Consider the following 25950-nt stretch of genomic DNA (forward strand, 5'->3'; position numbering starts at 1 on the left):
TGGTCTGGAAAAAAAAGAAAAGGATAGAAAAACATTCAATAACATAACAAAAAATGACTGTGTGCCATTAAAAGTGAAGCCCTTATCTAAGGAAAAAAATAAATAAATTGAAATTCACATGGGTTATGTTAAAAACGATTAAAAATGACATGGGTTATGTCCACCGCCCTCGCCAAAAATAAGAAAAATACAGGAGATACACAACTGTTTTTTTTTTAAACTTCAGTCGGAGAATAGACATCAATGGATTTTGAACTTGCAAGGAGAAAAGGAGAGAAACCTTCAGATAAGGAATTTCCATCTCCGTATCTGCCAACCCTTTTATTGAATCTTCAATGTTCCAAAAACAGATCAGCCCGAAGAGGTGTTGAAATCAAGGAACAGCAACGTGATTGGCCGATAGCGCCGATGACATAGAGACAACTGAGCGCAATGATAGTGAAAATATTAAGCTGATATCCTATTGTATCTCCTTTGCATTTGTCCAATATTAAATAACAGAATAAACGTAACAGTCATGAAAAAAAATATTTGTGAAGAAACCAATCTGTTCACGTGGTGTGTGTCGCTGAAAGAAACATGGGGTGTGTTATTTAAACTGTGAAGTACTTGGTTATTTTTTTTAAATGGCATTGGTTCAACCTCCCCTTCCCAAACAATAAATCACAGGGAATATGTCACTTAAAACAAGCTTGATTTATTTATTGGATTGGGAAATATTTGGTGCATCAACAAAAACAAGCAAAACACATATCTGAAAAAACCCCAACAATTCGCATCACCCTCCTCGACCTAAATGCAGTCTTTGATCCCATGTCTCACCCCAGCCTCCTCAACAGACTGTCCTCAATTGGTATCATTCCCCCCGCTCCCTCCTCAGGTTAAATTTCTACCTCACAGATCATACTCAATTTATAAATCTCAAGTGCTTCTCCTTATCACAGGTATTCCCCAGGGCTCTGTCCTGTGGCCCCCTACTGTTCATAACCTACCTTCTCCCCCTTGGTCACATATTCCGTAAATTCATTATATTTCCACTGCTTCGCAGATGACACCCAACTCTGCCGTTCCTGCTTACCCAACTCCACATTACAACCCCTCTCCCTCACCTCCTACCTTTTCTAAAATAAAATGATGGTTTACCGCTAACACTTTCAAATTTAACAGCAATAAAACTGAATGCCTTCTAATTTGCACAAAATCCACCCTGTCCAAAGTTGACAATTTCTCTCCATCTACATTTCCTCAGCCTTTCCCTCCCCTCAAATCTAGCGTCTCAATGTCAACCTCGACAGTACACTCTCCTTCCACTCGCATAAAAATAACCTCTATAACTCCGGCACCTTGCCCATCTTCCAATCCAAGCTCAAAACACACTTTTTCAGACTAGAGTATACATCCACCTCATCTAAACTGCTTCACATGGTCAACAAGTCAAATCACATTTATTTGTATAGCCCTTAATCACAAAGAGTCTCAAAGGGCTGCACAGATCAAATATTATAGCAAACTACAGACTAATATGACACCATCCCCTGATCTAAAACCTACATGAGGGCCAATAATACACAGATGTTGTCAACATAAAATATAGGTTATTCATACGCTATAGAGTAGAAGTGTGTTTTAAGCTTGGATTTAAACATTTCCACCGAGGTTGCAGATCGAATCTCAGGGGGAAGAGCATTCCACAGCACCGGGGCCCGAATGGAGAACGTTCTTGAACCTGCGGATCTCTTCTTGGCTCTTGGAATCACTAGTAAACCAGCATTTTCAGAGCGAAGGCTTCGGACCGTAACATAGGGGGAAATTAAATCTGAAAGATATGAGAGATTTTGTATACTACTAACAGAACCTTAAAAATCACATCTTAAGCTAACAGGGAGCCAATGCAGGTTAGCTAAAATCGGGGTAATGTGATCAAACTTTCTTGTCTTAGTTAAAAGCCGGTCTCCCTTTTTTTTTTACTCTACTTGTTTTTCATATTTGTTTAACCTATATTTTTTGTTGACAATATCTGTGTACTATTTGTTATGGCAACATCCATTGCAGCCTGGTCATCCTGAAAGGGGGATTACCACATGTGCGGTCCCTTTTCAAGGTTTCTTTATTTTCCTCATGTTGAGGTTTTTGAGTTTTTCCTTGCCCTCATGTTGGTTTCAGATCAGGGATGGTGTAATAATAGTCCGAAATAATAGTCTGTGCAATAACCTGTGCAGCCCTTCTAGACTATTTGTGATCAAGGGCTATACAAATAAAAATGACTTGACTTGACTAAATGTATTTATATATTTTTTGATGTCAATAATACTGTCTTTTATTCTCTGCACAGCAACTTTTGGTGTCCTAAGGCATTTTCAAACGAAGTGCATTATTAATACTATTTCATCTCAATCAATGTTGCGGAAGGTCCGGGAAAGGCTGACCTTAGCTTCACCTCAGACATCTGAAATCAACTGATACAGGGGTCATACAACGTGCCGGGCCCTTTCGTCCGACCGACACGGCCGCGCGGAGATAATCCTATGAAAAATGAATGCGCTAATCTGACTAATGAGATTAAGGTGTCAGCAGTATAACACAAACACGGCACAAAGCCCAAACACATCTTTAGCTCCGATGCACTTGTCTCCTAATTTGCTTTCACGGTTGTCGCGCCGTCTCTCCGTACCTCGGATGCTTAAACGTTTATGCACGCCCATCGTGTCTCACAATCGTTTGTTTGTGTTGCCATCATATCCGACGAGTGCGAGCCGTGTCAGCGATTGGCCGCGTTTTCTATCCTCTCGCGGCGTGACGAATCGTAATTGGTCACGGGACATACCTTCAGGGCGCCGTGTACCTGACGTCGAGAATCGTGTCGCTCTAATTGGGTTTGCCCCGTAATCTGCCGCCGCGAGAGAGCCTCGCGCATAAGCGGCGTGGAAATCGTGTAATACTTAGAATGGGCTGCCAACGTGTTTGATTTAATTAATCAGAAATTAGCTTCCAGCCTTGGAACGTGCTTGGCTGAAATTCTCAGTAGGAGGTTGGCAAGCGCTTGGGTTAGCTGCTTACCAAATAGAACAAGCCCGCACGAATTATTAAATGGGGCTGGTGTATGTCAAAACCTGATCAATCTTTTAAAAAAAATCAAATCATTTTAAAGAATTCTGTTTTTTTTTTTTTTTAGATTTTGCTCTGCAAAATGCAATAACCGTATTTTCAGCACTATAAGGCGCACCGGGTTATAGGGCGCACCCCCAAAAAATAGTTTTTGATCCTATATTTTCCATACATAAGGCGCATAGGATTATAAGGCGCTACAATGGGAACGTCGACAAAACAGTCAGATAGTTGAGTCAAACTTATTACCCCCTTAACATTCCGAAAGCTAGCAAAGAAGCAAATACGTGTCTCAGACGTGTACGGAAACAGTGTCTGTACGGTGTCACCAATCACTCAAATGCATCGTTCCAAATATCATTCGGAAGGTTAAAGTCTTGGGATTCAAGAAATGCCAAACATTTCTTAGTTTCCATTTTATTTTGCCAGCAAAGTAAGAATTTTATTGTGCAGGGAAACAGGGTTCTTTACTGTGCATATGACAATAAACACTTTGAATTGAATTTAGTTTAAAAATAGACTCATGACAGAAACATCAAGATCGTTCTAAAACAAGATACCGGGAAAATATAAAGCCGCATAGCTCGCCTAAGTTCTCTTGCAGCCATCACGTTCAATAATGATACGTAACCATGGTCGTCTTACAACCGTGAGTGTAGTAAATCCAGGAGAGTAAAATATTCACAAATACAGAATAGTAAAAAATGTTTTCTCTATGCCGTAGTGCAACCCAACGTGTGATTCACATTTATCTTGTTCGGCCAATTGCAGGCTTTGTTTCGCCCCTTTAGCCTATGCGAGCCTGTAAATGATAAAAAGGATCCGCCCCCTTTACCTCCGAATAACTTTAGCTAATAGTGACTGATTCAAATGATGATTGACACATTGGTTAGGAAATGAAACGCCGGAATATAAATCCGAGCATACACTGCGGACTACTTCGCCTTCGGGGGAAAATCTAGTCTGCTTGCCTTAGTTGCAAGACTTTGCAACTTAATATTGATCCATATATAAGGCGCACTGTATTATAAGGCGCATGGTCAGCTTTTGAAAAGAATAAAGGCTTTTAGGTGCGCCTTATAGTGCGGAAAATACGGTAGTACCCATTCTCTTCAAATTACAATGTCATTAAAGGTACAGCAAGTAATATGTGACCATTATGTCTCTGTACCGTTTTGTGCTACCGAAAATGAGTGCTAGAAAGCGCAAGGAAGGATACAAACTACAGCGACTCAACAACATTATTATATATTTTTATAATATAAGGGGATGGTGTCATAATAGTCTGTAGTTTGCAATAATCCTTGGTCTTGGCAGCCCTTTGAGTCTCTTTTTGATTAAGGGCTATACAAATAAACTTAACTTGACTTGACATTTTTACTTTTATTTTTTTTATACATTTTCAGTAGACTAAGAACGAAAATACTTACTGAATGCGTGCTCATTAGAAGTATTATTTTTTACAATACTTATTTCAAGTATTATAAAATTAAAGTTTTATTAGATAACCTAAAAAAATGTAGTAAAATAATAGAAATAATACTTAAAAATGAGGTAAATGCTCTCCCAGTGGAAACAAAAAAATTAATTTCTTGTTGATATTTTTATAACTTTCTGCTCAGTTGTACGTGTATTAAATCACGCTTTCAACAGTGCTTTGACATATACTTGTTGTCATGGCAACAGGTTCAGGATCTAGCAATCCGCTGTATCCAGAAGAACATCCAGAAAAACCGGGGTGTGAAGGACTGGCAATGGTGGAAGCTCTTCACGACCGTCCAGCCGCTTATTAAGGCGCAGCTCACCGAGGACCAGATGAAGAGCAAAGTTGTGAGTAAAGTCCACTGCCCACCCACCAGACCTTTTCAAACGTCCTGTGTGATGTTCAGGAGGAGATCCAGATGCACAAGTCCAAACTGGAAAAAGTGGAGAAGGAGCGCAACGAACTGAGACTGAACACTGACCGACTGGAGAGCAGAGTCGGTATTGCAAGTGTTGATGGCACAGTGAGTGATGACTAAATTGTTTTACTTTCTGGACAGATTGCAGACCTGCTGGCTGAGCTCGCCGATGAGAGGAGCACAAGTGAGTCAGCATCTCAGCTTCTGGAGAACGAAACAGCCGAGAGACTCCGCCTAGAGAAGGACATGAAGGACTTGCAGGCAAAAACACATAGCCACATGCATTATTTGGGGGGGGATACAATAAATGTAAAACCAAGAAACGTGTGATTTCAGGCAAAGTTTGAATCCGTAAAGAAACAAATGGAAGCCCAGGAGATAGAAGTGATGGAGGCCCGGCTCATGAAAACATCAGAGGTCAACGGGGATCTGGACCTTGATGATGATGCTGGTTAGTTGACCCAAGTTCAGTCATTCATTCTATCATAGAATCAACGCAATGACATAAGTCGAAATAGAGAAATCAAAGAGAAAAGCAAATTTTCCTTGGGCCTTGTTCAATCCAGAACAACAAAGTCAACAGATACTCAAGTTTGATTTACACATGCAGGAGGAACGGCATCACGCACTTACATTCCCTTGATATGGAATTTTATGACCCGAACACATCAAATAGTGTATTGTGACATCAGAGTCTTGCAGAAGGCCAGAAAGAATGAAGCCCATAATATTAGTAAATGAGTTAATGCAAGGAAGTCAAAGCAAATGATTGCCCTCTTCAAAGTATTAATTTGTGATGACTAAATGAGTAAATATATGCTAACTATATACATTCTTTGACACACCCCTATGATTTTCACTTGAAAACGCACTGGAGAGAAGTAAGGAAAGTAAAATGCACTATAAAGTTGCCAAAGAAGTGTTTTAGCTCTTTTAGCAAAGTGTTTAAAACGTCTACACTCATCAAATTGTAAAAAGACAACATTATATATATATATATATATATATATATATATATATATATACAGTGCATCAGGAACGTATTCACAGCGCTTCACTTTTTCCACATTTTGATTTGTTACAGCCTCATTCCAAATTGTATTAATTTAATCTCTTATCTCAAAATTCTACACAAAATACTCCATTATGACAATCTGAAAAAGTTTTTTTTTTTTTACTTTTTTTTGAATTCATTACAAATAGAAATCTAAGAAATCACATTTACATAAGTATTCACAGCCTTTGCAATGAAGCTCAAAATTGAGCTCAGGTGAAATGAAATGAAATGATCCGCATTTATATAGCTCTTTTCAAGTCAATGACTTCCCAAAGTGCTTTACATTGTGCTTCACATTTCCCAATAGCGGCCGTGATCTTTGCAGCCAAGTAAGGCGCTAACCTGCTTATTGGGGGTATTGGGGGTTCAGTGTCTTACCCAAGGACACTTCGACATGTGACACGGACAAGCCGGGATTCGAACTGGGATCCCTTAATCCTAAAACGATCACTCTACCTCCTGAGCTACTGCCGCCCCCGGTGCATCTTTTTTCCACTGATCATCCTTGAGATCTTTAATTGGAGTCCACCTGCAGTAAATTCAGTTGATTGGACATGATTTGGAAAGGCACACACCTGTCTATATAAGGTCCCATAGTTGAGTGTGCATGTCAGAGCACAAACACCAAGCATGAAGTCAAAAGAACTGTCTGTAGACCTGCGAGACAGGATTGTCTTGAGGCACAAATTTGGGGAAGGATACAGAAATATTTCTGCTGCTTTGAAGGTCCCAATGAGCACAGTGGCCTCCATTATTTGTAAATGGAAGCCATTTGGAACCACCAGGACTCTTCCTAGATGCACTGTATATATAATATAGATATATAGACATATAAATATATATATATATATATATATATATATATATATATATATATATATATATATATATAACAATTTCTCCCTATTGTACAATCACTTAACAGAATGTGGGTTTTTAACTGTATTTTTTCCAAATTTTAAGAGCAAAAAATGGAATATTCATAGTAAAATAGAACATGTATTCTTAAAATAACAAAAATGTCTCATAGATGTCCTTTTTTTTACACACATTTGTGGAAAATAGTTCTTAAAAACAACAAAAAAATTCGACAACATTCCAGACATAATAATCGGGCTCATTGAAAGGATGATGCTTCTTATTTTATTAGAAAAACAAGATGAATTATCTTGTCAGGACAAAATAGGCTTAAAATTAGCATGTTCTGCTAATGGCATACGCTACAACAAGGAAATTTGTGCCACTTTGGTATTAAAGTTTGCTCATTTAGAATAACTTATATATTTTTTTTATTTAAATAACATTTAGCAAATGGTAAATCACTTCTCCTTTTCCTTAAAAAATAATACATTTTTAAATACTTTTCCCCATTTTATTACATTTTAATTCACAGTTCTACTCTTATATTGTAGAGGTAGTACTGGTTGAGCTCAGGGATGTGTATTCCGTGCTTTGTACACAGTTCTTTTTCGTTCTTCCCCTTCCCTGCCCCCTTGGACTGTGCCTTGGAGAATTATCTTGGTCATACATTATTGTATTTAAAATATATTGAAATTTGAAGAACTACTTCAGTAAGCAAAACATGTCCTGCCAATTAAGTAGGATTCTGTTTTTTGATGTGTACACTTCTACAAAAGCCCATTAGGAGAAAGCATGTCCCGCAACAGAGATGGAACATGACTGATTTCTCATTTTTTTAATTAGAATTCAGATAAATCATACAAGGGATCTGTTGCCCAGTATAGTTCTGATCTACAACAGTCTCCTACAAAGGACTTAAAGTGTTCAGGTGAAGCTAATTGAGCATCTAGGGATCGAATTATGCGCGGACAGCTTGCAAAATCTCACTTATTCTAATTGTCACCGTGGGAATCCCCGTCTTTCATTGCCTGTTTCAGTGGGCGATGCCACTCTTAGAAGTATTACTCCAAGTATACTCTTCAAATTTAGGATTTCACGCTAGGGGATTAAAATGTTCCCTTGCAGGTGTACGTAGCAACGCGAGTCTCTGATTGGTTGCCGCCCGTTTCCTGCTGAGAAAGCGAAAAGCGCATTTCCGGGGGGCCGCCGCTTTTACAAAGCACATCAAAATTCTGGAGATGAATGAGAAAATAGTCGGGATCTGAGCCGGTGGCCTCGCCAGTTGTCATTATGCTATATATATGATAATGAGCAGCGTTGATGGAGGAGCAGATAGAGGGAAAAAAAAGGATAAGGCTCGGAAATGAACCCAAACCTGAATGTCTACCTTGACCACCCGTTGAAGTTCTGATTATCACTGACAGTTACAGAATTAAATTCAAGATGCAGAGATTTTCTTAGCCGTGGTTTATAATAATAATAATAATAATTTCCTTTGTATTGTCATTCTTTGTAACAATGTACACAGAACGAAATGTCGATACACCTGACCCGTTGTAGCGAGCCGATGCAGCCGCAGCCAACAGAGGGCGCCGCCATTTTACCAATTAGGTATGACTCGGCCGAGGCGCGAACCAGCGACCTCCCAGTCTCAAAGCGGGCACACTACCATCTAGGCTACTGAGCTGGTTATGCTAACTGCCATTGTGGTTCAAGATTATAGTCATTTATCTTTTTATTTGTTTTCATTTATTAGCAGGAATTTTGTAACAAACGTCTTATCACAGAATTAACAAATCACTCGAAAAGAAAAAAGGGAGGACGGGTTAAATTTTTTTAGAAGACCCTCCCCTAAATCGGTGTTTTCAATGAGTGTCCTGTGGTCATTAGTGTCTTGAGATCTTGTTAGTGTGAAGCAGGAAATTTACCAATTTTATCTATGCAAAAAATACTGCATTGTTCAGAATCTTTGATTTTTTCCCAGTGATCAGCTGAATAACTGTACCATTCTTCCATATCAGTAGATGGCAGCAGATGTTTTTTTTACGTATGTGATTATTAGGTAGTACAGTATATTTAATAACATTTTGTTTGATGAAGCTATTTAACATAGCACTGCAAAAAATAAAAAAACTCCAGATTAAATTCAAATATTGCTTTTGTCATTTTTCCAAACTGATACAAAAACATAACGCTTGAACAACACTCAAGAAATATAATAACATCCAAAATTAAAATATAATTGTTTGATGAAGCTTTTTTCACTTAAAAGGTATAAATATTTTTTTCTTATTTTACTGAAACAAAGTTAGGATGAAGTAAAACATTTTTGGTCCAATGGCAGATACGTTTTTTCTCCTTTTAAATATTATTTTGGCCATAAAATGTCATATAAATATAGTCATATATAATAAAATCCAAAATATTTCACCATCACCTATATTACCTACTGAGTCACGGTGATCACAAATGATAAAGAAAAATGTTTAAATTTAAGCAACATGATATTTCAACATGATTTAAAAAAAAAAAAAAAGCAATGGTGCCTGGAATTAATTTTTAAATAATTTCCACGAACGGTGTTCCTTAATATTTTCTCGTCAAAAGGATGTGCTAAGGCTCTTAGAGTGTCGGAAAACAATGCCCTAAACAACCTTATTTTATCAAATTATTTCAACTTATCATGCCTTACATCATCATAAAAGTCATTTGTTAGGCAATTTAGAAATGATCACATGGTTAACACCCAATTTATAATTTCTAAGGGTCTTATTATGTCTTCTCATCTCCCTCCTTAATAGAGACATGAAATGAAATGAAATGAAATGATCTGCATTTATATAGCGCTTTTCAAGTCAATGACTTCCCAAAGCGCTTTACATTGTGCTTCACATTTCCCAATAGCGGCCATGATCTGTGCAGCCATGTAAGGCGCTAACCTGCTTATTGGGGGTATTGGGGATTCAGTGTCTTACCCAAGGACACTTCGGCATGTAACACGGACAAGCCGGGATTCGAACTGGGATCCCTTAATCCTAAAACGATCCCTCTACCTCCTGAGCTACTGCCGCCCCAGACAATAAAACCTAAAAACAGGCAGCGCTACCAAATACTAATTTCTGTAGTTTACTACTCCAGTTTATAGCTTATTACTTGATATTTTATATTAATATCTTTACATACTGTAGCCATATACCCCTAGTAGGTACATAACTTAGGTGCCGAGGTGCCTAACTTGTTTGGGTGTTTGGGCAATTGGGTTGGCCCTGGTCCAAACATTTTTGCTGTCGGTCACCCCCTCTTGAGGGATATGACCAAGTTAGATAGATAGATAGATAGATAGATAGGAGATGGCTAGAGTTGAGAACACACTCCCATTCACCATAAATTCCCTTCGCCCCTCTGAACCTAACACCAAACATTAAGCCCACAGCACAACAAGTGGTGAGTTGTGTGCCATGCAACCCTCATCAGCAGAGAGGCCCTACAAAATTAACTGGTTTACCCCCTCCGCATCATAAAATTCGATTATTTTATAAAAACTAAGAAAAAGTTTATCTTGGTATTGACAATGTTGGTTGTTACTTGATTACTATGCATCTACTGGACACTTGGAGTAACAACAGACTTGTCTAAAAAGCACTTTTCACTTAAAATATGCTCTTTATTGCTATTAAGTACAAAAAAAACTGTAGATTCTCTACAAATAATCTGAAATGTAATTTTGAATGTTTGGCAGCTCTGAATAGAATTTTCAGATGTCAATTCATAAAATGGGATCGGACTTCATACAACCAAGCAAGTGAACCACGAGGGCCTGACAAGACCCAGTAGACCCACATACACACACTTCCATTATGTGCTTTCTTGCAGCTGAGCCAGCTAGCTGTCAAATATTTTGACCTCGCAAGGTTGACGAAAAGCGGTTTTATTTCATCGGAGATTATTTGATTCTAAGGCTTCAGTGTAATAAAAGAGCGCAGCTCGTACAATGTTCCCCCTAATCCGCGGCATCAGTCACCATAGGGCTTTTCAGCCCCTTCATCTTCGGAGATGGAGATTTTTTTTTTCTCTCCACTTTTTCTTACAGGCGGAGAATGGCGCATAAAATACAACCGGGCCGTCCGGGAAACGGAATTCACCAAAAAGAAACTCCAGCAGGAGTTTGATGACAAGCTGGAAACGGAGCAGCAGAGCAGACGACATCTTGAAAGAAGGGCAAGACGCTTTGTCACGTTCAATCATTCACAAAGGCTGCATTTAATATTTGATTGCCTGTACGTCGAAATGCGATACAGCTGGCCGATTTGAAGACGGACAATGAAGATGCGCAGCATTCCGTGCAGCAGCTGAAGAAAAAGAGCCAGAAGATGACTGCCGAGCTGCAGGACACGCAACGGCATCTGGAGGGCCTTCGGAGCCGCAATCACGATTTGGAGAAGAAGCAAAGGAAGTCAGTTTCAGTTCTGCTTTACAGAGTACCGTAAATTCCGGACTATAGAGCGCACCTGATTATAAGCCGCACCCATCACATTTTAAGGGGAAAACCGATTTTGTCCATACACAAGCCGCACCTGTATATAAGCCGCATGCACCCACATCAAATAATCACGAAATTAATCCAAGCCAAACTTCAAGTCCTGCGATTGAAACTAAATGTCCTTCATTGAAGCACACAGTCCAAAAATCGCAGCCGCCAAAATGAACGTAAAATGATATAGGTACTTAAAATTTGTTGCGGACCTGCAGATTCTGGGTGCCCGTTGATAGTAATCCAAGGAAAAAAAGTGTATATTTCCAAAGGTAAGGGTGGGAAAAATATATATTCATTATTGTCCGCTGTGTCCACAAAAACTCACCTTTACCGGTCCCCACTTTCCCATCAGCCCGCGTTTCTCCGCCCCTCTTTTTTAATTTGCTCGTGCAGAATAAGTGTCTCAAATAAATACATTACAAAAATATACAGTTGCAAATACATATTACACATATTTACAAAGAAAGACGGTACATCGAGAGAGTTTTCAAAGCTTTAATAATAATAATATAACTTTCATCCTAAACCGTGCCTTTGGGAGGTAGCCTCACGCTTCTAACGAGACGCTCGCGTACCTGCAAGTTAGTCTGTTAAGGAAATTAATGCCGTAATCATTACAATCACGGCAAACCATACGCTTCTTCCTCCTTGGTAATGACATCTAAGTTGTCTTTGTTAATGTCGGATAGAAACTTTCTCATGATGACGTCGTTCCACGCTCCCTTACTTCAATACACCCCAGCTATACGCCTGTTAGCATTCGACATGGAAGCTACGTCACGAGCCTTATTTTGTGAGGTTTGCACGATGAGGGTATGTTTACGCTCATAAGAAGTGATCTTCCTCGGCGCATGTATTCCACCGGTCTAAATCTTACCACTCATACTCGAGCGCCGCTGGCGGCCGTTAAAAAAATTACATAAGTTGGCCGCATCTCTGGATAAGCCGCAGGGTTGAAAATTTGGGAAAAAAGTAGCGGCTTATAGTCCGGAATTTACGGTACTTGTGGATATGAACCAGTTGAATGGAGTGCGGTACTAGACACTAGGTGGTGTTTGGGTACATGCCCATGTGGAAAGTTCATGTATTCCGGGGGTGCTCACACTTTTACTGCATGCAAGCTACTAACAAAATGACCAAGTCGAAAGCATCTACCTACCACAAAAAATGCTAAATTTGTAATTATTGTCAAATGTAATTATTATTATTATTTACACCCCCTTTCCTGATTATTTACACCTCTAATGACTCAATAAAATGAATAAAGCTTTAAAGGACATTTAGCATTCAGAAGAAAACATCTATTTTAATGATCACAATTATTGCCAATATTCCCCAATGATGCTATTGCAAGAATTAGAGGTGTGATAAATTGAAACATATTAACTGCCCAACATCAACGTAAATAGTAACAAAATTAATATATTTTTTTGCATTTGTTAGGTATAACAATGAACTCGACACTCAACGTTATATATTTTCCGATATAAAAATCTTCACGCAAAATCAAATATTACGATTAATTTGAGCTCTTGATTAATAAATACTCAGTAAGTCGAATTTAATCGTTATTTTAAAATAAACGTATTTGTAATCGTAATAGATTACACCTTTCATTTGAAACTTTTTCGTTGGTCTCCAATTTGTTCCTGCACTGCATGCGAAACATTAATGTTCATGACGGCATGCTACGTTTGACCACCTGATGGCAGTGTGTTTCAACAAATACAAAGTATGGAATCCACATCCCGGAGCTCGTCCAGTACTACCTCTACAATCTACCGGTAGATCACGATTTACACAATGAGAACCCCTGATGGATTAATTTAAAAGGGTTTTTCAATAAATAAGTAGTTTTTCACGAAAAATGGCCTCCCCCAGGATAAAAGTATTTTGTGTACACACTTCTACGTTTCTCAGCATAAAAACCATCCGAGTAATGTGTCAGCCAATTGCTTGTAGGAATATTTTTTATCAGTTAAAGCACATAACACTGTACACAGTTGATATTCTTGTATGAATTTTAACTTATTTAGACCCCAAAATAACATTTTGGTCAATCTCTGACACGCTCAAAGTTAGAAAAATTCATCTGAAAAATAAAAATAAGAAAAATAAAATTAAAAAAAGCTATTTGTACTACAAGTCCTTATAAACAAACCAAAAGAAAAGAGTTAAAGCAGTTTTAACTGAAAAGTCCAATCCAAGATTAAAATCGCTTACGAGAGTAAAAGCAAAGGTTAAAGCAGCATTAACTTGGGTTGAATCTAAAATTGAAGCAGCTTTAACCTGAGAGTCAAATCAAAGGTTGAAGTAGCTTAAACCTAAGAGTCGAACTGAGTTAAAGCAGTTTCAAATAGTTAAATCAAGAGGTAAATAAGACGTGTTAGTAAAATCAACAGTTCAAGCAGCTTCTGTCAGATTCGATCTTTAGCTCAAGAGGTGTAATGAAATGTTCTGCATTTATCTAGCGCTTTTCAAGTCAATGACTTCCCAAAGCGCTTTACAATGTGCTCCACATTTCCCAATAGCGGCCTTGTATTGCAGCCATGTAAGACGCTAACCTGCTTATTGGGGGTATTAGGGGTTCAGTGTCTTACCCAAGGACACTTCGACATGTAACACGGACGAGCCGGGATTCGAACTGGGATCCCTTGATCCCAAGACGAGCGCTCTACCTCCCGCCCCGCTGCTTAAACTCGACCAGATACTTTCAAGGTAAAGCTGCATTAATTTGTGATTTAATTAAAAGTTGAAGAGCTAAATCTAGGGTTACAGCAGATTTCACTTGAGTCAAATCCAATGTTGAAGCAGCTTAAAATCGAGAGTTAAATCAAGAGTTAGTAAAATCAAGCGTTAAAGCAGTTTTAACTTTAGTTAAATCAAGCGTAAAATGAAAAAAAGCTATCTGTACTAGCAGCTTTAACTGAAAAGTCCAATCCAAAATTAAAACTGCTTACAAGAGTAAAAGCAAGGGTTAAAGCAGCATTAACTCGGGTAGAATCTAAAATTGAAGCAGCTTTAACCTGAGAGTCAAATCAAGGGTTGAAGTAGCTAAGAGTTGCACAGAGTTAAAGCAGTTTCAAATAGAGTTAAATCAAGAGTTAATAAGGCATGTTAGTAAAATCAACAGTTCAACCAACTTTAACTCAAGAGGTGTGATTCAAGAGTTAAAGCTGCTTTAAATTGTGATTTAATTGAAAGTTGAAGAGCTAAATCTAGAGATACAGCAGATTTCACTTAAGTCAAATCCAATGTTGAAGCAGTTTAAAATCGAGAGTTAAATCTGTTCCTTATCTTTTTGGTTTCTTTACCTCACTGTGAATGTGTGAAACTGGAGTGACATGCCCAATTTCGTTGTCACAATATGTTAACCCATTTTGTAACAATGACAATAACGGTATCTTCTATTCTATTCTAAATCAAGAGTTCAAGCAGTTTTAACTTTAGTAAAATCAAGCGTTAAAGCAGTTTTAACTTTAGTGAATCAAGAGTTAAAGCATCTTCAACTTGAGAATCATATCATAGCTTTAAATCGTTAGTCAAATCTAGAGTTAAGGCAACTTTGAATCAAAGACTAAATCGCCGTTGATTGTCAAATTAATACACGAAGCAGGTTTGAATTGCGAGTCAAATCTAGAGTTAATGCAGCTTTACCTTGAAAGTTTCTGGTAGAGTTGAAGCAGCAGGGCGGGAGGTAGAGCGCACGTCTTGGGATCAAGGGATCCCAGTTCGAATCCCGGCTCGTCCGTGTTACATGTCGAAGTGTCCTTGGGTAAGACACTGAACCCCTAATACCCCCAATATGCAGGTTAGCTCCTTACATGGCTGCAAGGCCGCTATTGGGAAATGTGGAGCACATTGTAAAGCGCTTTGGGAAGTCATTGACTTGAAAAGCGCTATATAAATGCAGATTATTTCATTTTATTTAACTCTAGAGGTAACTCAAGAGTTAAAACTGGCTTAAAATATGAGTTAAATCTTGAAACAACTTTAATTCCAATGCTCACTCCTATTTTCGTAGAATTGCACGGCCAAGTTCCTCCGGAGCCTGCAGACATAGCATTAGCTCTGAAAACGACGAAGACTTAAAGCACTTGAGAAGTCATACCCTGCAGCTAATTGAAGACGCTCTGTGGGTGAAATTATTTTCAGTTGCGCTCCAGCGGGGAGAAAATTACAATGAGGCGCCTTGACAACATGAAACTCTCAGCTCTCGCCTTCACGTCTCTCGCTTCGGCTACTGAAGGAAGCAACAATGAGAGTATTGCTCACAAAACTCCACAATTTGGATTGATTTGCTGCTGTTTGTTCTCATATTTCTGTCAGATTCGATGTGGAGCAGAATCAGGCTCAGGCCGAGGTCCAAAGAGAAAAAAATCAAAGGGAGAAGCTGGCTCGTGAGAAAGACATCATGGCGGCTGAGATTTTCAACATCCAACAGCAGCTTCAGGTTCTTTGTGCTCTCCATACCATCTCCATAGCCTACTTTTTTGATATTTGTCTGGTCGCGCCACAGGAGAAGGACGCAGACTTGTGCGCCGCCAACTTGAAGGTGCAGCAGCTAGAAGCCGAATTGCAGGATCTCACCTCGCAGGAGTCCAAGGATGAAGCCTCGCTGGCCAAGGTCAAGAAGCAGTTGCGGGACCTGGAGGCCAAGGTCAAAGACCAAGAGGAGGAGTTGGACGAGCAGGCTGGAAGCATCCAGATGTTGGAGCAGGTTAAAAAGACTTACTCTCAAATATTTCGGTCGAAAATTGCATAAAAGCAATACTTGGATCATTTTGATCCAATTTTACAAGTCGTTGTGTACAAAATGACTCAATTCTCTCCGTTGTTATGAACAAAATAAGCTGTTTTTTTAAACACAACCCCAAAATGTTAAGTTATTCCCTGAATATGTATCCTTTTTTTTAATATGTGACCATTTTGTTTTCTTGAAAAATGGACCCCGTTTGGGAATTTTTTTTAAATCTTGGAACCGATTAATTCGGGTCGTTTCATACAAAAAATTACGTATCTTTTTTTCGGGGGGATTACACAGGGGTACTTTTTTAGCTTGTTAAAAATAAAATACCTTACTTATAAAGTTTTGGACAAATCAAACAAGTTTTTTAGTTGTTACAAAAAAATTATCTATTTTGGAGGGTTTATTTATTTTTTGCAATAGATAGATAGATATTCATCCCCGTAGGGAAATTCACACTTCCAGCAGTATCCTTGTGTTGAAAAATAAAATAATAAAAGATATAGAATACAAAAATACCCAATATAACGTGTTGATATAGAGTATTTAAATAGTGCTACGGAAAATACACACTGTAATAAAAATAGGGTAGTATGCAAATGTGGGTTTGGGGTTTTAATGTGGGCTATTTCTCCCCCGGGTGGAGTTAAAGAGCCTCGTGGCATGAGGAAGAAATGATCTCAGTCTGTCCGTGCAAAAGGACTGTGACAGCAGTCTGTCGCTGAAGCTGCTCTTCTTATGCCATTTTCTTTGGTTATTTTAAACAAACTTGTTAATTTCGGGGGATTTTTTTTTTCCAAAATGACATTTTTGGGGTTGTTATGAACAAAAGGATCATTTTTTGGGTCTTATTGTTTTACAATGGTATGTTTTTTAATTTTGCCAATAAATTGTCAATTTTTTGAAGTTGTACTGTTAAACCGAATTTCAGGGGTTGTTTCAAACCAACAGTTTTTCTGGGGAGAGTATAAAATATTATTATTTGAAGTTGGAAACAAGTAACCGTTTTTTTAAGTCTTAGACAGTTCAATGGAATTTTTGGGTTCTGACTAACAAACTTAATTTCGAGTTTTTTCTTTTTGTTTATTACAAATGTATATATTATTTTAGTTAAGAAAATTTTCAGTTTTCGGGGCTGTCTTTTAATTTTAAAATTGTGCAATTTTTGTTTTTTTTTTATAAACAAAATGATCAATTTCAGGCAAGTCTATTTTTTTACAAAAAAAAATTATGTAATAGACTGAATGATGCATTTCAAGTTGTACAATACAATTTATTGGGTCATTCCAAACAAAATGGTCATGTTTTTGTCAGAGGGTGTTTTATTTTTGTAATTTTTAAAATATAAAAAATAATTTTTCCTAGGTTGTTTAAAATGTTTTTAACCTTTTTGTGTTCTACAATATAATCAATTTTATATTCAGGAATTGTCTTATATTAAACAACCCAATCTATTTATCTTTTGCACAATACAACCCAAGAAAATAGTTTTATGAACCCGAGTAGTGGTTCAGTCTGTTTTTGACCCAAATTGTGTTTAAATATACATGGCATCATTTTGCACAGTTTGTTGCTGAGAAAAAATAACCCGCAAATGCGACCATCTTTACACTAAGTAAAAAAAAATAAAAATCTATTTTCTTATAACAAAGGAGAGAGTCAGCTAGTTTGTTTGTTAGGTATTTAGTTAATTAGAGACTTGATCGAAAACATGGGTGTGGCCAAGCGCTAGCACCAATTAAAAAGTCACTTTATAGACTCGTTTCATCAGTTAGGATTCTAATTTTCATTTCCCGCGGTTAATTCTGCGTGCGTCCTCTTCCTGAGCGCAGGCTAAACTACGGCTTGAGATGGAGATGGAAAGGCAGCGGCAGAGCCACTCCAAAGACATTGAGAGTAAGGACGAAGAGGTGGACGAAATCAGGCGCTCCTGCAGCAAGAAGGTACTTTGGGGATATCCGCATGTTACGGGGGCTTCTGGTCCTCATTAACTGTGATGAACGAGGGTTTACAGTAATAACATGGTAACTACACGGTGATTTATTGATTGATTTATTGATTGGATCCCTTAACCACTAGGGTCGTACGGGGAATTACATAAGACAAGTCAAGTCATGTTTATTTTTGACGCCCTTAATGACAAAGAGTCTCAAAGGGCTGCGCACACCACAGATTATTGCAAACCACAAGGACAAACATCGTGACGCCCTTCGGCGAGGACGTGGTGAAGCCCATGGGGGGTGGGGGGCTTCCTTGGCACACCCATGGGAGGAGCCGGCACACCAGCTTGTGGAAAAACGTGGGCCTAGAGAAGAAAGCGAGAGAATGAGAGAGGAGGCTTGACGGAGACTTTGACGATACTAATTCGACTAATCCGGCCAATTTCGATGGAGCACACTTAGTTAAATTGTTTAAGTCAAGTCATTATAATTTGTATAGCCCTTAATCACAAAGAGTCTCAAAGGGCTGCACAGGTTATTGCACAGACTATTATTTCAGACTAATATTACACCATCCCCTGATCTAAAACCTACATGAGCGCAAGGAACAACTCAAAAACCTAAACATCAGGAAAATGAAGAAACCTTGAGAAGGGACCCCACATGAGGTCATCTCCCTTCCAGGAAGACCAGGCTGCAATGGATTTTGCAATAACAAATAATACACAGATATTGTCAAGATAAAATATAGGTTATTCATATTCTATAGAATAGAAGTGTGTTTTAAGCTTAGATTTAAACAATTCCACTGAGATTACGGATCTAAACCTCAACATGAGGAAAATGAAGAAACCTTGAGAAGGGACCGCACATGAGGTCATCCCCCATCTAGGATGACCAGGTCGGAATCCAGGACACTAGCCAGAGAAGCATTAAAATCATTCATGAGTGAGTCAATAGATCCTTTATATAAAGGAAACAACGCAATTACCCCTGAAAGAAGATCAAAGATCTCAGAATATGTACCAGTGAAAATATTGCGGCCGCTAAATCCTTTAGTTTCTTTAATACAAAATTTAGCCAGCACCTCAAATGTAACTAAATAATGATCAAAAATAACGTTAGTGCACGGTAACACCATCACATTTGAGGTTGAAATTCCTCGAGTCGGAACCAAGAAACTGAAATTATACTTGCGAATAATATCACCAAATGGAAGCATGTGAATGCTGAAAAGAAGGGGGCCAAGTACTGAACCCTGCGGAACACCACAGGTAACACGAAAGGGCTCAGATGTCATTTCACCATATTTAACACAGTGCGTCCTATCTGAGAGGTAAGATCTAAACCTTAAGAGGACGGTTCCTGAGAGACCAATCCATTTTTCAAACCGGTGTAGTAAGATATCATGGTCCACAGTGTCAAAGGCAGCACTAAGGTCCAGCAGCAGCAAGAGTGATGAATAAATTAAATTATTATTATGATTAAATTTTTAAATATTAAATAACAGAAGAGTTATTTTAAAAACATATATAAAACTGGGTAGCTCCTTGCTTTAATAGTTATCAGCTTCAAAAAGGTTGGTGCCCCTGGTCTAGAGAATCGACCCTCATCTTTATATTTGTATACATCTGTATTTTTAAGCATATTTTGTGTGAAGACTTAAAAAAAATAAAACAAGAAAAAAAAACAGTTGACTTAGATTTTTCATTGTTTTTTTATATAATATTTCCCCCCAAGCACATTTGGTTTCTATACTTCGTATTCCTCACTCGAGCCTTACCTTATATAATTTCCTTTTTCTTTCTTCAAACGTCTGATGTGACATAGGCGAGCGAGAGGCACGGAGGAACACACCGGCTTCTCAAATAAGACTTCTGTCAACCTCTGATCAATAAAATATATTTTCGCTGTCTCTCGCTGCAGCCCAGTATCAATTGTTTCAGGGATCAGTAGGTGTTTGGGGACCTCTGGGCTCCGTTGTCAGTTCTGTGCACTCGCTGGATTCTCCAGGAGGCTCCCTGTCATAATCTTATGACATTTAATTTTATATTCCTACTTCTTTTGCAGACAAAATTCAGTTTTTTGGGGGGAAATATCGCGTTGTTCATCTGCGTTCCAAGATTACAGTTACCGTATTTTCCGCACTATAAGGCGCACCGGGTCATAGGGCGCACCCCCAAAAAATATTTTTCGGTCCTATAACTTCCATACATAAGGCGCACCAGATTATAAGGCGCTACAATGGGAACGTCGACAAAACAGTCAGATAGTTCAGTCAAACTTATTACCCCCTTAACATTCCGAAAGCTTGCAAAGAAGCAAATACGTGTCGTAGACACGTGCGGATGCGGTGTCCGTACGATGTCACTCAAATGCGTCGTTCCAAATATCATTCGGAAGGTTAAAGTCTTGGGATTCAAGAAATGCCAACCATTCCTTAGTTTCTATTTTCTTTTTCGCTCGCAACTTTACTGTGCATATGACAATAAACACTTGGAATTGAGTTGAATTTAAAAAAGACCCATCACAGAAACATCTAGATCACTCTGAGACAAGATACTGGGAAAATATATAGCCGGAGTAGCTCACCGAAGTCGTTGCGTTCAATAATAATGTGCAACCATGGTCCTCTTATATCCGTGAGTGTAGTAAATCCAGGAGAGTAAAATATTTACAAATACAGAATGGTAAAACATGTTTCCTCTATGCCGTAGACAAACAAACTTGCTATTCACATTCAATTCGGCCAATTGCAGGCTTTTTTTCGCCGTTTTAGCCTATGCGAGCCTGTAAATGATAAAAAGGAACCGCCCCCTTTACCTCCGAATAACTTTAGCCAATAGTGATCGATTCAAATGATGATTGACACATTGGCTGGGAAATGAAACGCCGGCATATGTATCCCAGCATACACCGCGGACCACATCGCCTACGAGGAAAAATCTAGTCAGCGGCTGCTTGCCTTTGTTGCGAGACCTTGCGACTTAATATTGATCCATATATAAGGCGCACTGTATTATAAGGCGCATGGTCAGTTTATGAAAAAAAATAAAGGCTTTTACGGAAAATACGGTATATTCTGATGTCAATCAGAGTACTAACTATTTAAAACAGTAAGGAGGGAGAACAGAAGGGAAGACTGCGTAGTTCAAAAGTCAACCAACATACCACTGCTTTTTTTAAGCTTGGATTAATTTTTAAGATGTAAAAAAAAAAAACGAAAACATGTCCTTGTTTATAAATATAGCTTTCCTTATTTTACCCCCCCCAAAAAGTGAGGATAATGGATACCATTTTTTTAAATTATATATAATATTTTTAAAAATTTTATTTTACCTTTAAAATAACTGAATTGTGTAATGTAACATTTTTCAAATTTTGATTTATTGAAAAAAAAAATACTCCATTGGCAAAATACTTGTCTCATTTTAATTATATACGTAGACATTTACAATGTCAAAACATTTTATAGTGTTTCGCTAATAAACTAAGAAAAAATATATTTAAAATTTAGGAATTACACTTTGAGTAAGCTAGACATTTAAAATTTGAAGGGTTTTTTTTTTCTCTTAAATTTGTTTTTTGTTTGTGTTTTAATTTTTTATTTATTTTAGTAATTTATTTCATTATGCTTTATATTGTTTGTTATATTTTTGAATACATTGAAACAAAAATGTATGCCATTTTCTTTTTTTTTTTAAAAGCTTTTTTTTCTTTTCTTTATTTTTCAAATATATTTTTAAACCTGGCGCTCCCTAATTGATGGCAAAAAAATCCTGGTTTGGAAAAACAAAATAAAACAACGATGAGTGAAATTTATTTCTGGCTTCACTAATTCAAAATTTATGATTTTAAATTATTGGTAAATGACAAATCATTTTGTGAAAATAAATATCGAATTAAATATTTTCAATGTGTATGAGATTATACATGTGTAAGTAATGGTAATTTACGTATTTTATATCATTTTATTGCAAAATTACTTTCATATATCTTAATTGATAAAAATCACACAAAAACCTACAAGTGTACTTTAAAATAAGCAAAAATGTCCCCACAGTGTGGATAGAAAAAAGTATTTGCTCACTTAAAGTATAATTTATTTAATCTGATATTAAAGTGACCTGGGGAAATGAGATACAACTCGTAATTTTTAAAGATTGGTTTTGTTATTTTATTAGAAAACATACTTAATATAAATATTGAATAAAACACAATTTAAAATTGTTTTTGCAGCGTTTGACAACATTGCTTTTGTTATTACTAATGCTGTATAATTTCTGCTCTCTCCAACACTACCATTTCATGCGTTAGTTGAGTGGTTCTCATCTCCTCTGACTTTGGGACCCACCGTAGCACCCTAATTACAGACCGCGACACAAATCAAGAAGTAATTCTACTCTTCAAATGTATCGAATGAAAGCATTCTGCAGTTCAAAGCAGAGATAATAAAATAAAATCACCTTTTAAAAATAACAGAAAAAATCCACATGACTTCAAGTACCATATGTACTCTCATATAAGCTTACATCACATATGAACCACAGCTGAAACTGCTTTAAAATTACCCCCCCCAAAAAAAAATTGTATTTAAGCGTGTATCTCAATGACATTAAAAAAAGCTTAACATATAACATTTTAAACTATTTACCGTACCTTCCAGCAATGATCCAATGGCAGACACTTCACCATTTTCGTAGTTCACGATCATTTTCTTCGTCACCGTTTTTCACTTTTCCTTTCCCTTATCACTAACATTCTTGGGACCTATTATTATAGGCAGAAAAGGGAAATTAAACCGACAAAATCATAATAAAATGAAACGTGATCCCTCTCGAACATAATGGGGACAATGCCGATTGACTGAACAGGAAGAAAAGATCACGGAGGGCATCATCACCATCTACTGTCAATGAGTATAAACGACCTTTGAGTTTTTTCCTTCTTCTTGGCATTATTTTGCCCGCGACCCCCTGAAAACCAGTCCGCGACCCACTTTTGGGTCCGACCCAAGAGTTGCAAAACACTGCGTTAAGCTACCACTTTCCTCCCCTTAAAAATGCCTACAGATTTCTGTTTTGATAGGTTTGCAAGCACGTTTTTTATATATTCTGGAGAGGGATCGTGTTTCACGCATAAAACTAGAGTGTGCAGTAACATCTAGCACTTTTTGATGTCAAACGATTGGCATATATGGAATTTTCTATTGAACTACTCAATTTTTCGACGATAAAACGTCATGTCACAAAGATAGTGACTATCTACTATTAGATCCGAAGTGGCATACATGATCTAATCTTTCTTTTGTTGCACCGTGCCGCCCCGTCATGCATCCCTCAGCTGAAACAGATGGAAGTGCAGCTGGAAGAAGAATACGACGATAAGCAAAAAGTCTTGCGCGAGAGACGTGAGCTGGAGTCCAAACTGCTGAATGCGCAGGAGCAGGTAGCCCCCTCGCATTTGTCTCATCTTCATCTTTCGCGTGTGCCGTGCGGATTATTAAATGCAAAATCTCCTGATAAAGGAGAAGGGTTTTTTTTTTTATCTGCATAACCTAGACAGGAAATGATTTTTCATTCAGGTGAGCCACAGGGACGTGGAGAGCGAGAAGAGGCTGAGAAAAGACCTCAAAAGAACCAAAGTCCTGCTGGCTGATGCTCAGATTATGTTAGACCACCTGAAGAGTAACGCCCCCAGCAAAAGGGAGATTGCACAGTTTAAAAGTCAAGTATGTAATTCTTTTTTTTCCTTTTTAGCTTGGATTATTTAAGTGCAAATTATTATTTTATTTTTTTATGATATCATAAAAACCTTATAGGCATTTTCCCCTTCATTTTAAGTATGTTTTATTTTTCTAATTATAAGGCATTTTTTAATGTCTCTTTAATAAACTGAGAGTAATCATCATTGAATTGAATTGAAATTCAATGGAATTGTCCTTATTGTCATTGATATCAACGTTGTGAAACAGTGTATGCAATGAGATTAGACATGACACTCCGGGGTAAAACGTAATAAAGACTTTGAAGGAAAAAAACAAAGATAAAAGACTATCAGGGTAAATAGGCAAAAGAACAAATACAACGTAGTGCTTAGAAAACTGGGCTGAGTTATAATTATTATGCAATGAAAAAGAACAGTGCATTGTAACAATAGTGCAATAACATTTAGAAGCAACGATAAAAAATTAATTAATGTGTGTCACAAGGTATACATTTTAACAGTTTAGTGCAATAGTTTTTATGTTCACAGTTCAAATTAGCAAGAACAGCAAATGCAAAAAAAAGAAAATAAGTTAGAAAGATATGTTTTTTCATTTCTGTGCATTTGTTTAGGGTGATGATGGCCCTGGGGAAGAAGCTTTATAGGACATTTTAAACATGTTTTTCATTTTAATTTTGAATTTATATATTTTATTTTTAAATGTACTAATTTGTACTTTATTTCAAATTATTTTTCGTATTTTTGTATTTATATTTTTGAATATTTTTTAAATATATTCTTTTTCTATATTTGTATATGTTTAATTAAAAACAAAAATATAATTGTGCAAATCGAAAATACATCAGATTTAAATTAAGAAAATATATATTACCACACAAGTGAAATCAAATAAATAATTAAAAATATAAAAAATATCTCTTGAATTTACAGTTAAAAATTTGAATGAATACAGTATTACACCTGAACCAACACACCTTGCTTTACAAACTCAACACTGCCCTCTAAGGGCTGTAGAGAGCATTTGGTTTGCATTTAATAAAAAAAAAAAATCATTACAATAGGCCGTGTGTTTGACATCCCTAGGCCAGATGTTTTTTACAGTTTACCTTTAAAAATAATTTATGATCATTATCATTTTTGAACATATTAAAAAAAAAAGTATACCAGTCTCGATACTAGGAGAAAATGCTACACAGTTTAAATCATCTAGATAGATAGATAGATAGATAGATAGATACTTTGTTCATCCCCGAAGGGAAATTCACATTTCCAGCAGCATCCCTGAGCTGAGAACAATCGAGAACAATCGAAAAGAACAATCGAAAAATAACACGGGAGCTGCTGGAGTGGCTGCCATTCGTGACGGCGCCGGAAGAAAAGATTCAATTTGAATCATGTACAATCAAACAAACAATTGAATCATGTACAAACAAACAAACAAACAAACAAAATATTCATGTTTCAATAAGTGGAGTGTTAATAAAATGGGGGGAAAATAATTTCTGATACTGATCTACAACCCCCCCATCAAATCTATGACCTCCCTTCTCCCCTCACTCTAGCTGGAAGAGTCTGAGTTCACCTGTGCGGGTGCGGTGAAGGCCAGAAAGAGCATGGAGTTAGAAATCGAGGACCTTCACATCCAAATGGAGGACTTGGTGACGGCTAAACTGTCGGTGAGCTCGCCGCTCGTCTCGATTCCACTTCCTGTCAGTCTAAGAGTCGTCAATTAGCAAGTCAAATGCAAATGAGAGACCCCGACCTCTTGGTTCTGCGCTCGTATGTGCACCGTCATCTCTTTCAGTAGGCCGGCGGAATAATGCACGGCCTTTGGCATGTGTTTGATTTGTACAATTTGCGCTAATGGCTAAAAAAATGCCCTTTTCCCGCTCTACAATGTTCCCATTAATCGCTGTCACGTAAGCGTGCCGGCTGTATTCCCGACTTGTTGACGGTGGCGCAAAAGCCTCCGGGGCGACTCGTTTATTGCAGGGTATATGTCAAGGGTACGCCTTGGAAATGTCTCGGATTCAAGAAAAGCACTCGGAAGGGCTGAAACCCTCTCGGACACTGGCGGG

The 25950-nt window shown here is 37.6% G+C and overlaps 1 protein-coding gene across 2 annotated transcripts in view; it reads left to right on the top strand.

Annotated features, from left to right (window-relative positions):
- LOC148349016 (unconventional myosin-XVIIIa-like) overlaps window positions 1–25950 on the top strand; it is a 158587-nt gene that overhangs the window by 95228 nt on the left and 37409 nt on the right. For both annotated transcript variants that reach the window (XM_088320741.1, XM_088320742.1), the window contains exons 23-34: window positions 4792–4935; window positions 4995–5084; window positions 5148–5267; window positions 5343–5457; window positions 11015–11142; window positions 11223–11377; window positions 15788–15911; window positions 15978–16178; window positions 18038–18148; window positions 23489–23593; window positions 23730–23876; window positions 25435–25548. In XM_088320741.1, the coding sequence (XP_088176867.1) occupies window positions 4792–4935; window positions 4995–5084; window positions 5148–5267; window positions 5343–5457; window positions 11015–11142; window positions 11223–11377; window positions 15788–15911; window positions 15978–16178; window positions 18038–18148; window positions 23489–23593; window positions 23730–23876; window positions 25435–25548 (1554 nt within the window). The remainder of the gene's footprint in view (window positions 1–4791; window positions 4936–4994; window positions 5085–5147; window positions 5268–5342; window positions 5458–11014; window positions 11143–11222; window positions 11378–15787; window positions 15912–15977; window positions 16179–18037; window positions 18149–23488; window positions 23594–23729; window positions 23877–25434; window positions 25549–25950) is intronic.

This window comes from Urocampus carinirostris, chromosome 17, assembly GCF_059441175.1.
Source record: "Urocampus carinirostris isolate Australia breed hairy pipefish chromosome 17, RoL_Ucar_1.0, whole genome shotgun sequence".
Lineage (NCBI taxonomy): Eukaryota > Metazoa > Chordata > Actinopteri > Syngnathiformes > Syngnathidae > Urocampus > Urocampus carinirostris.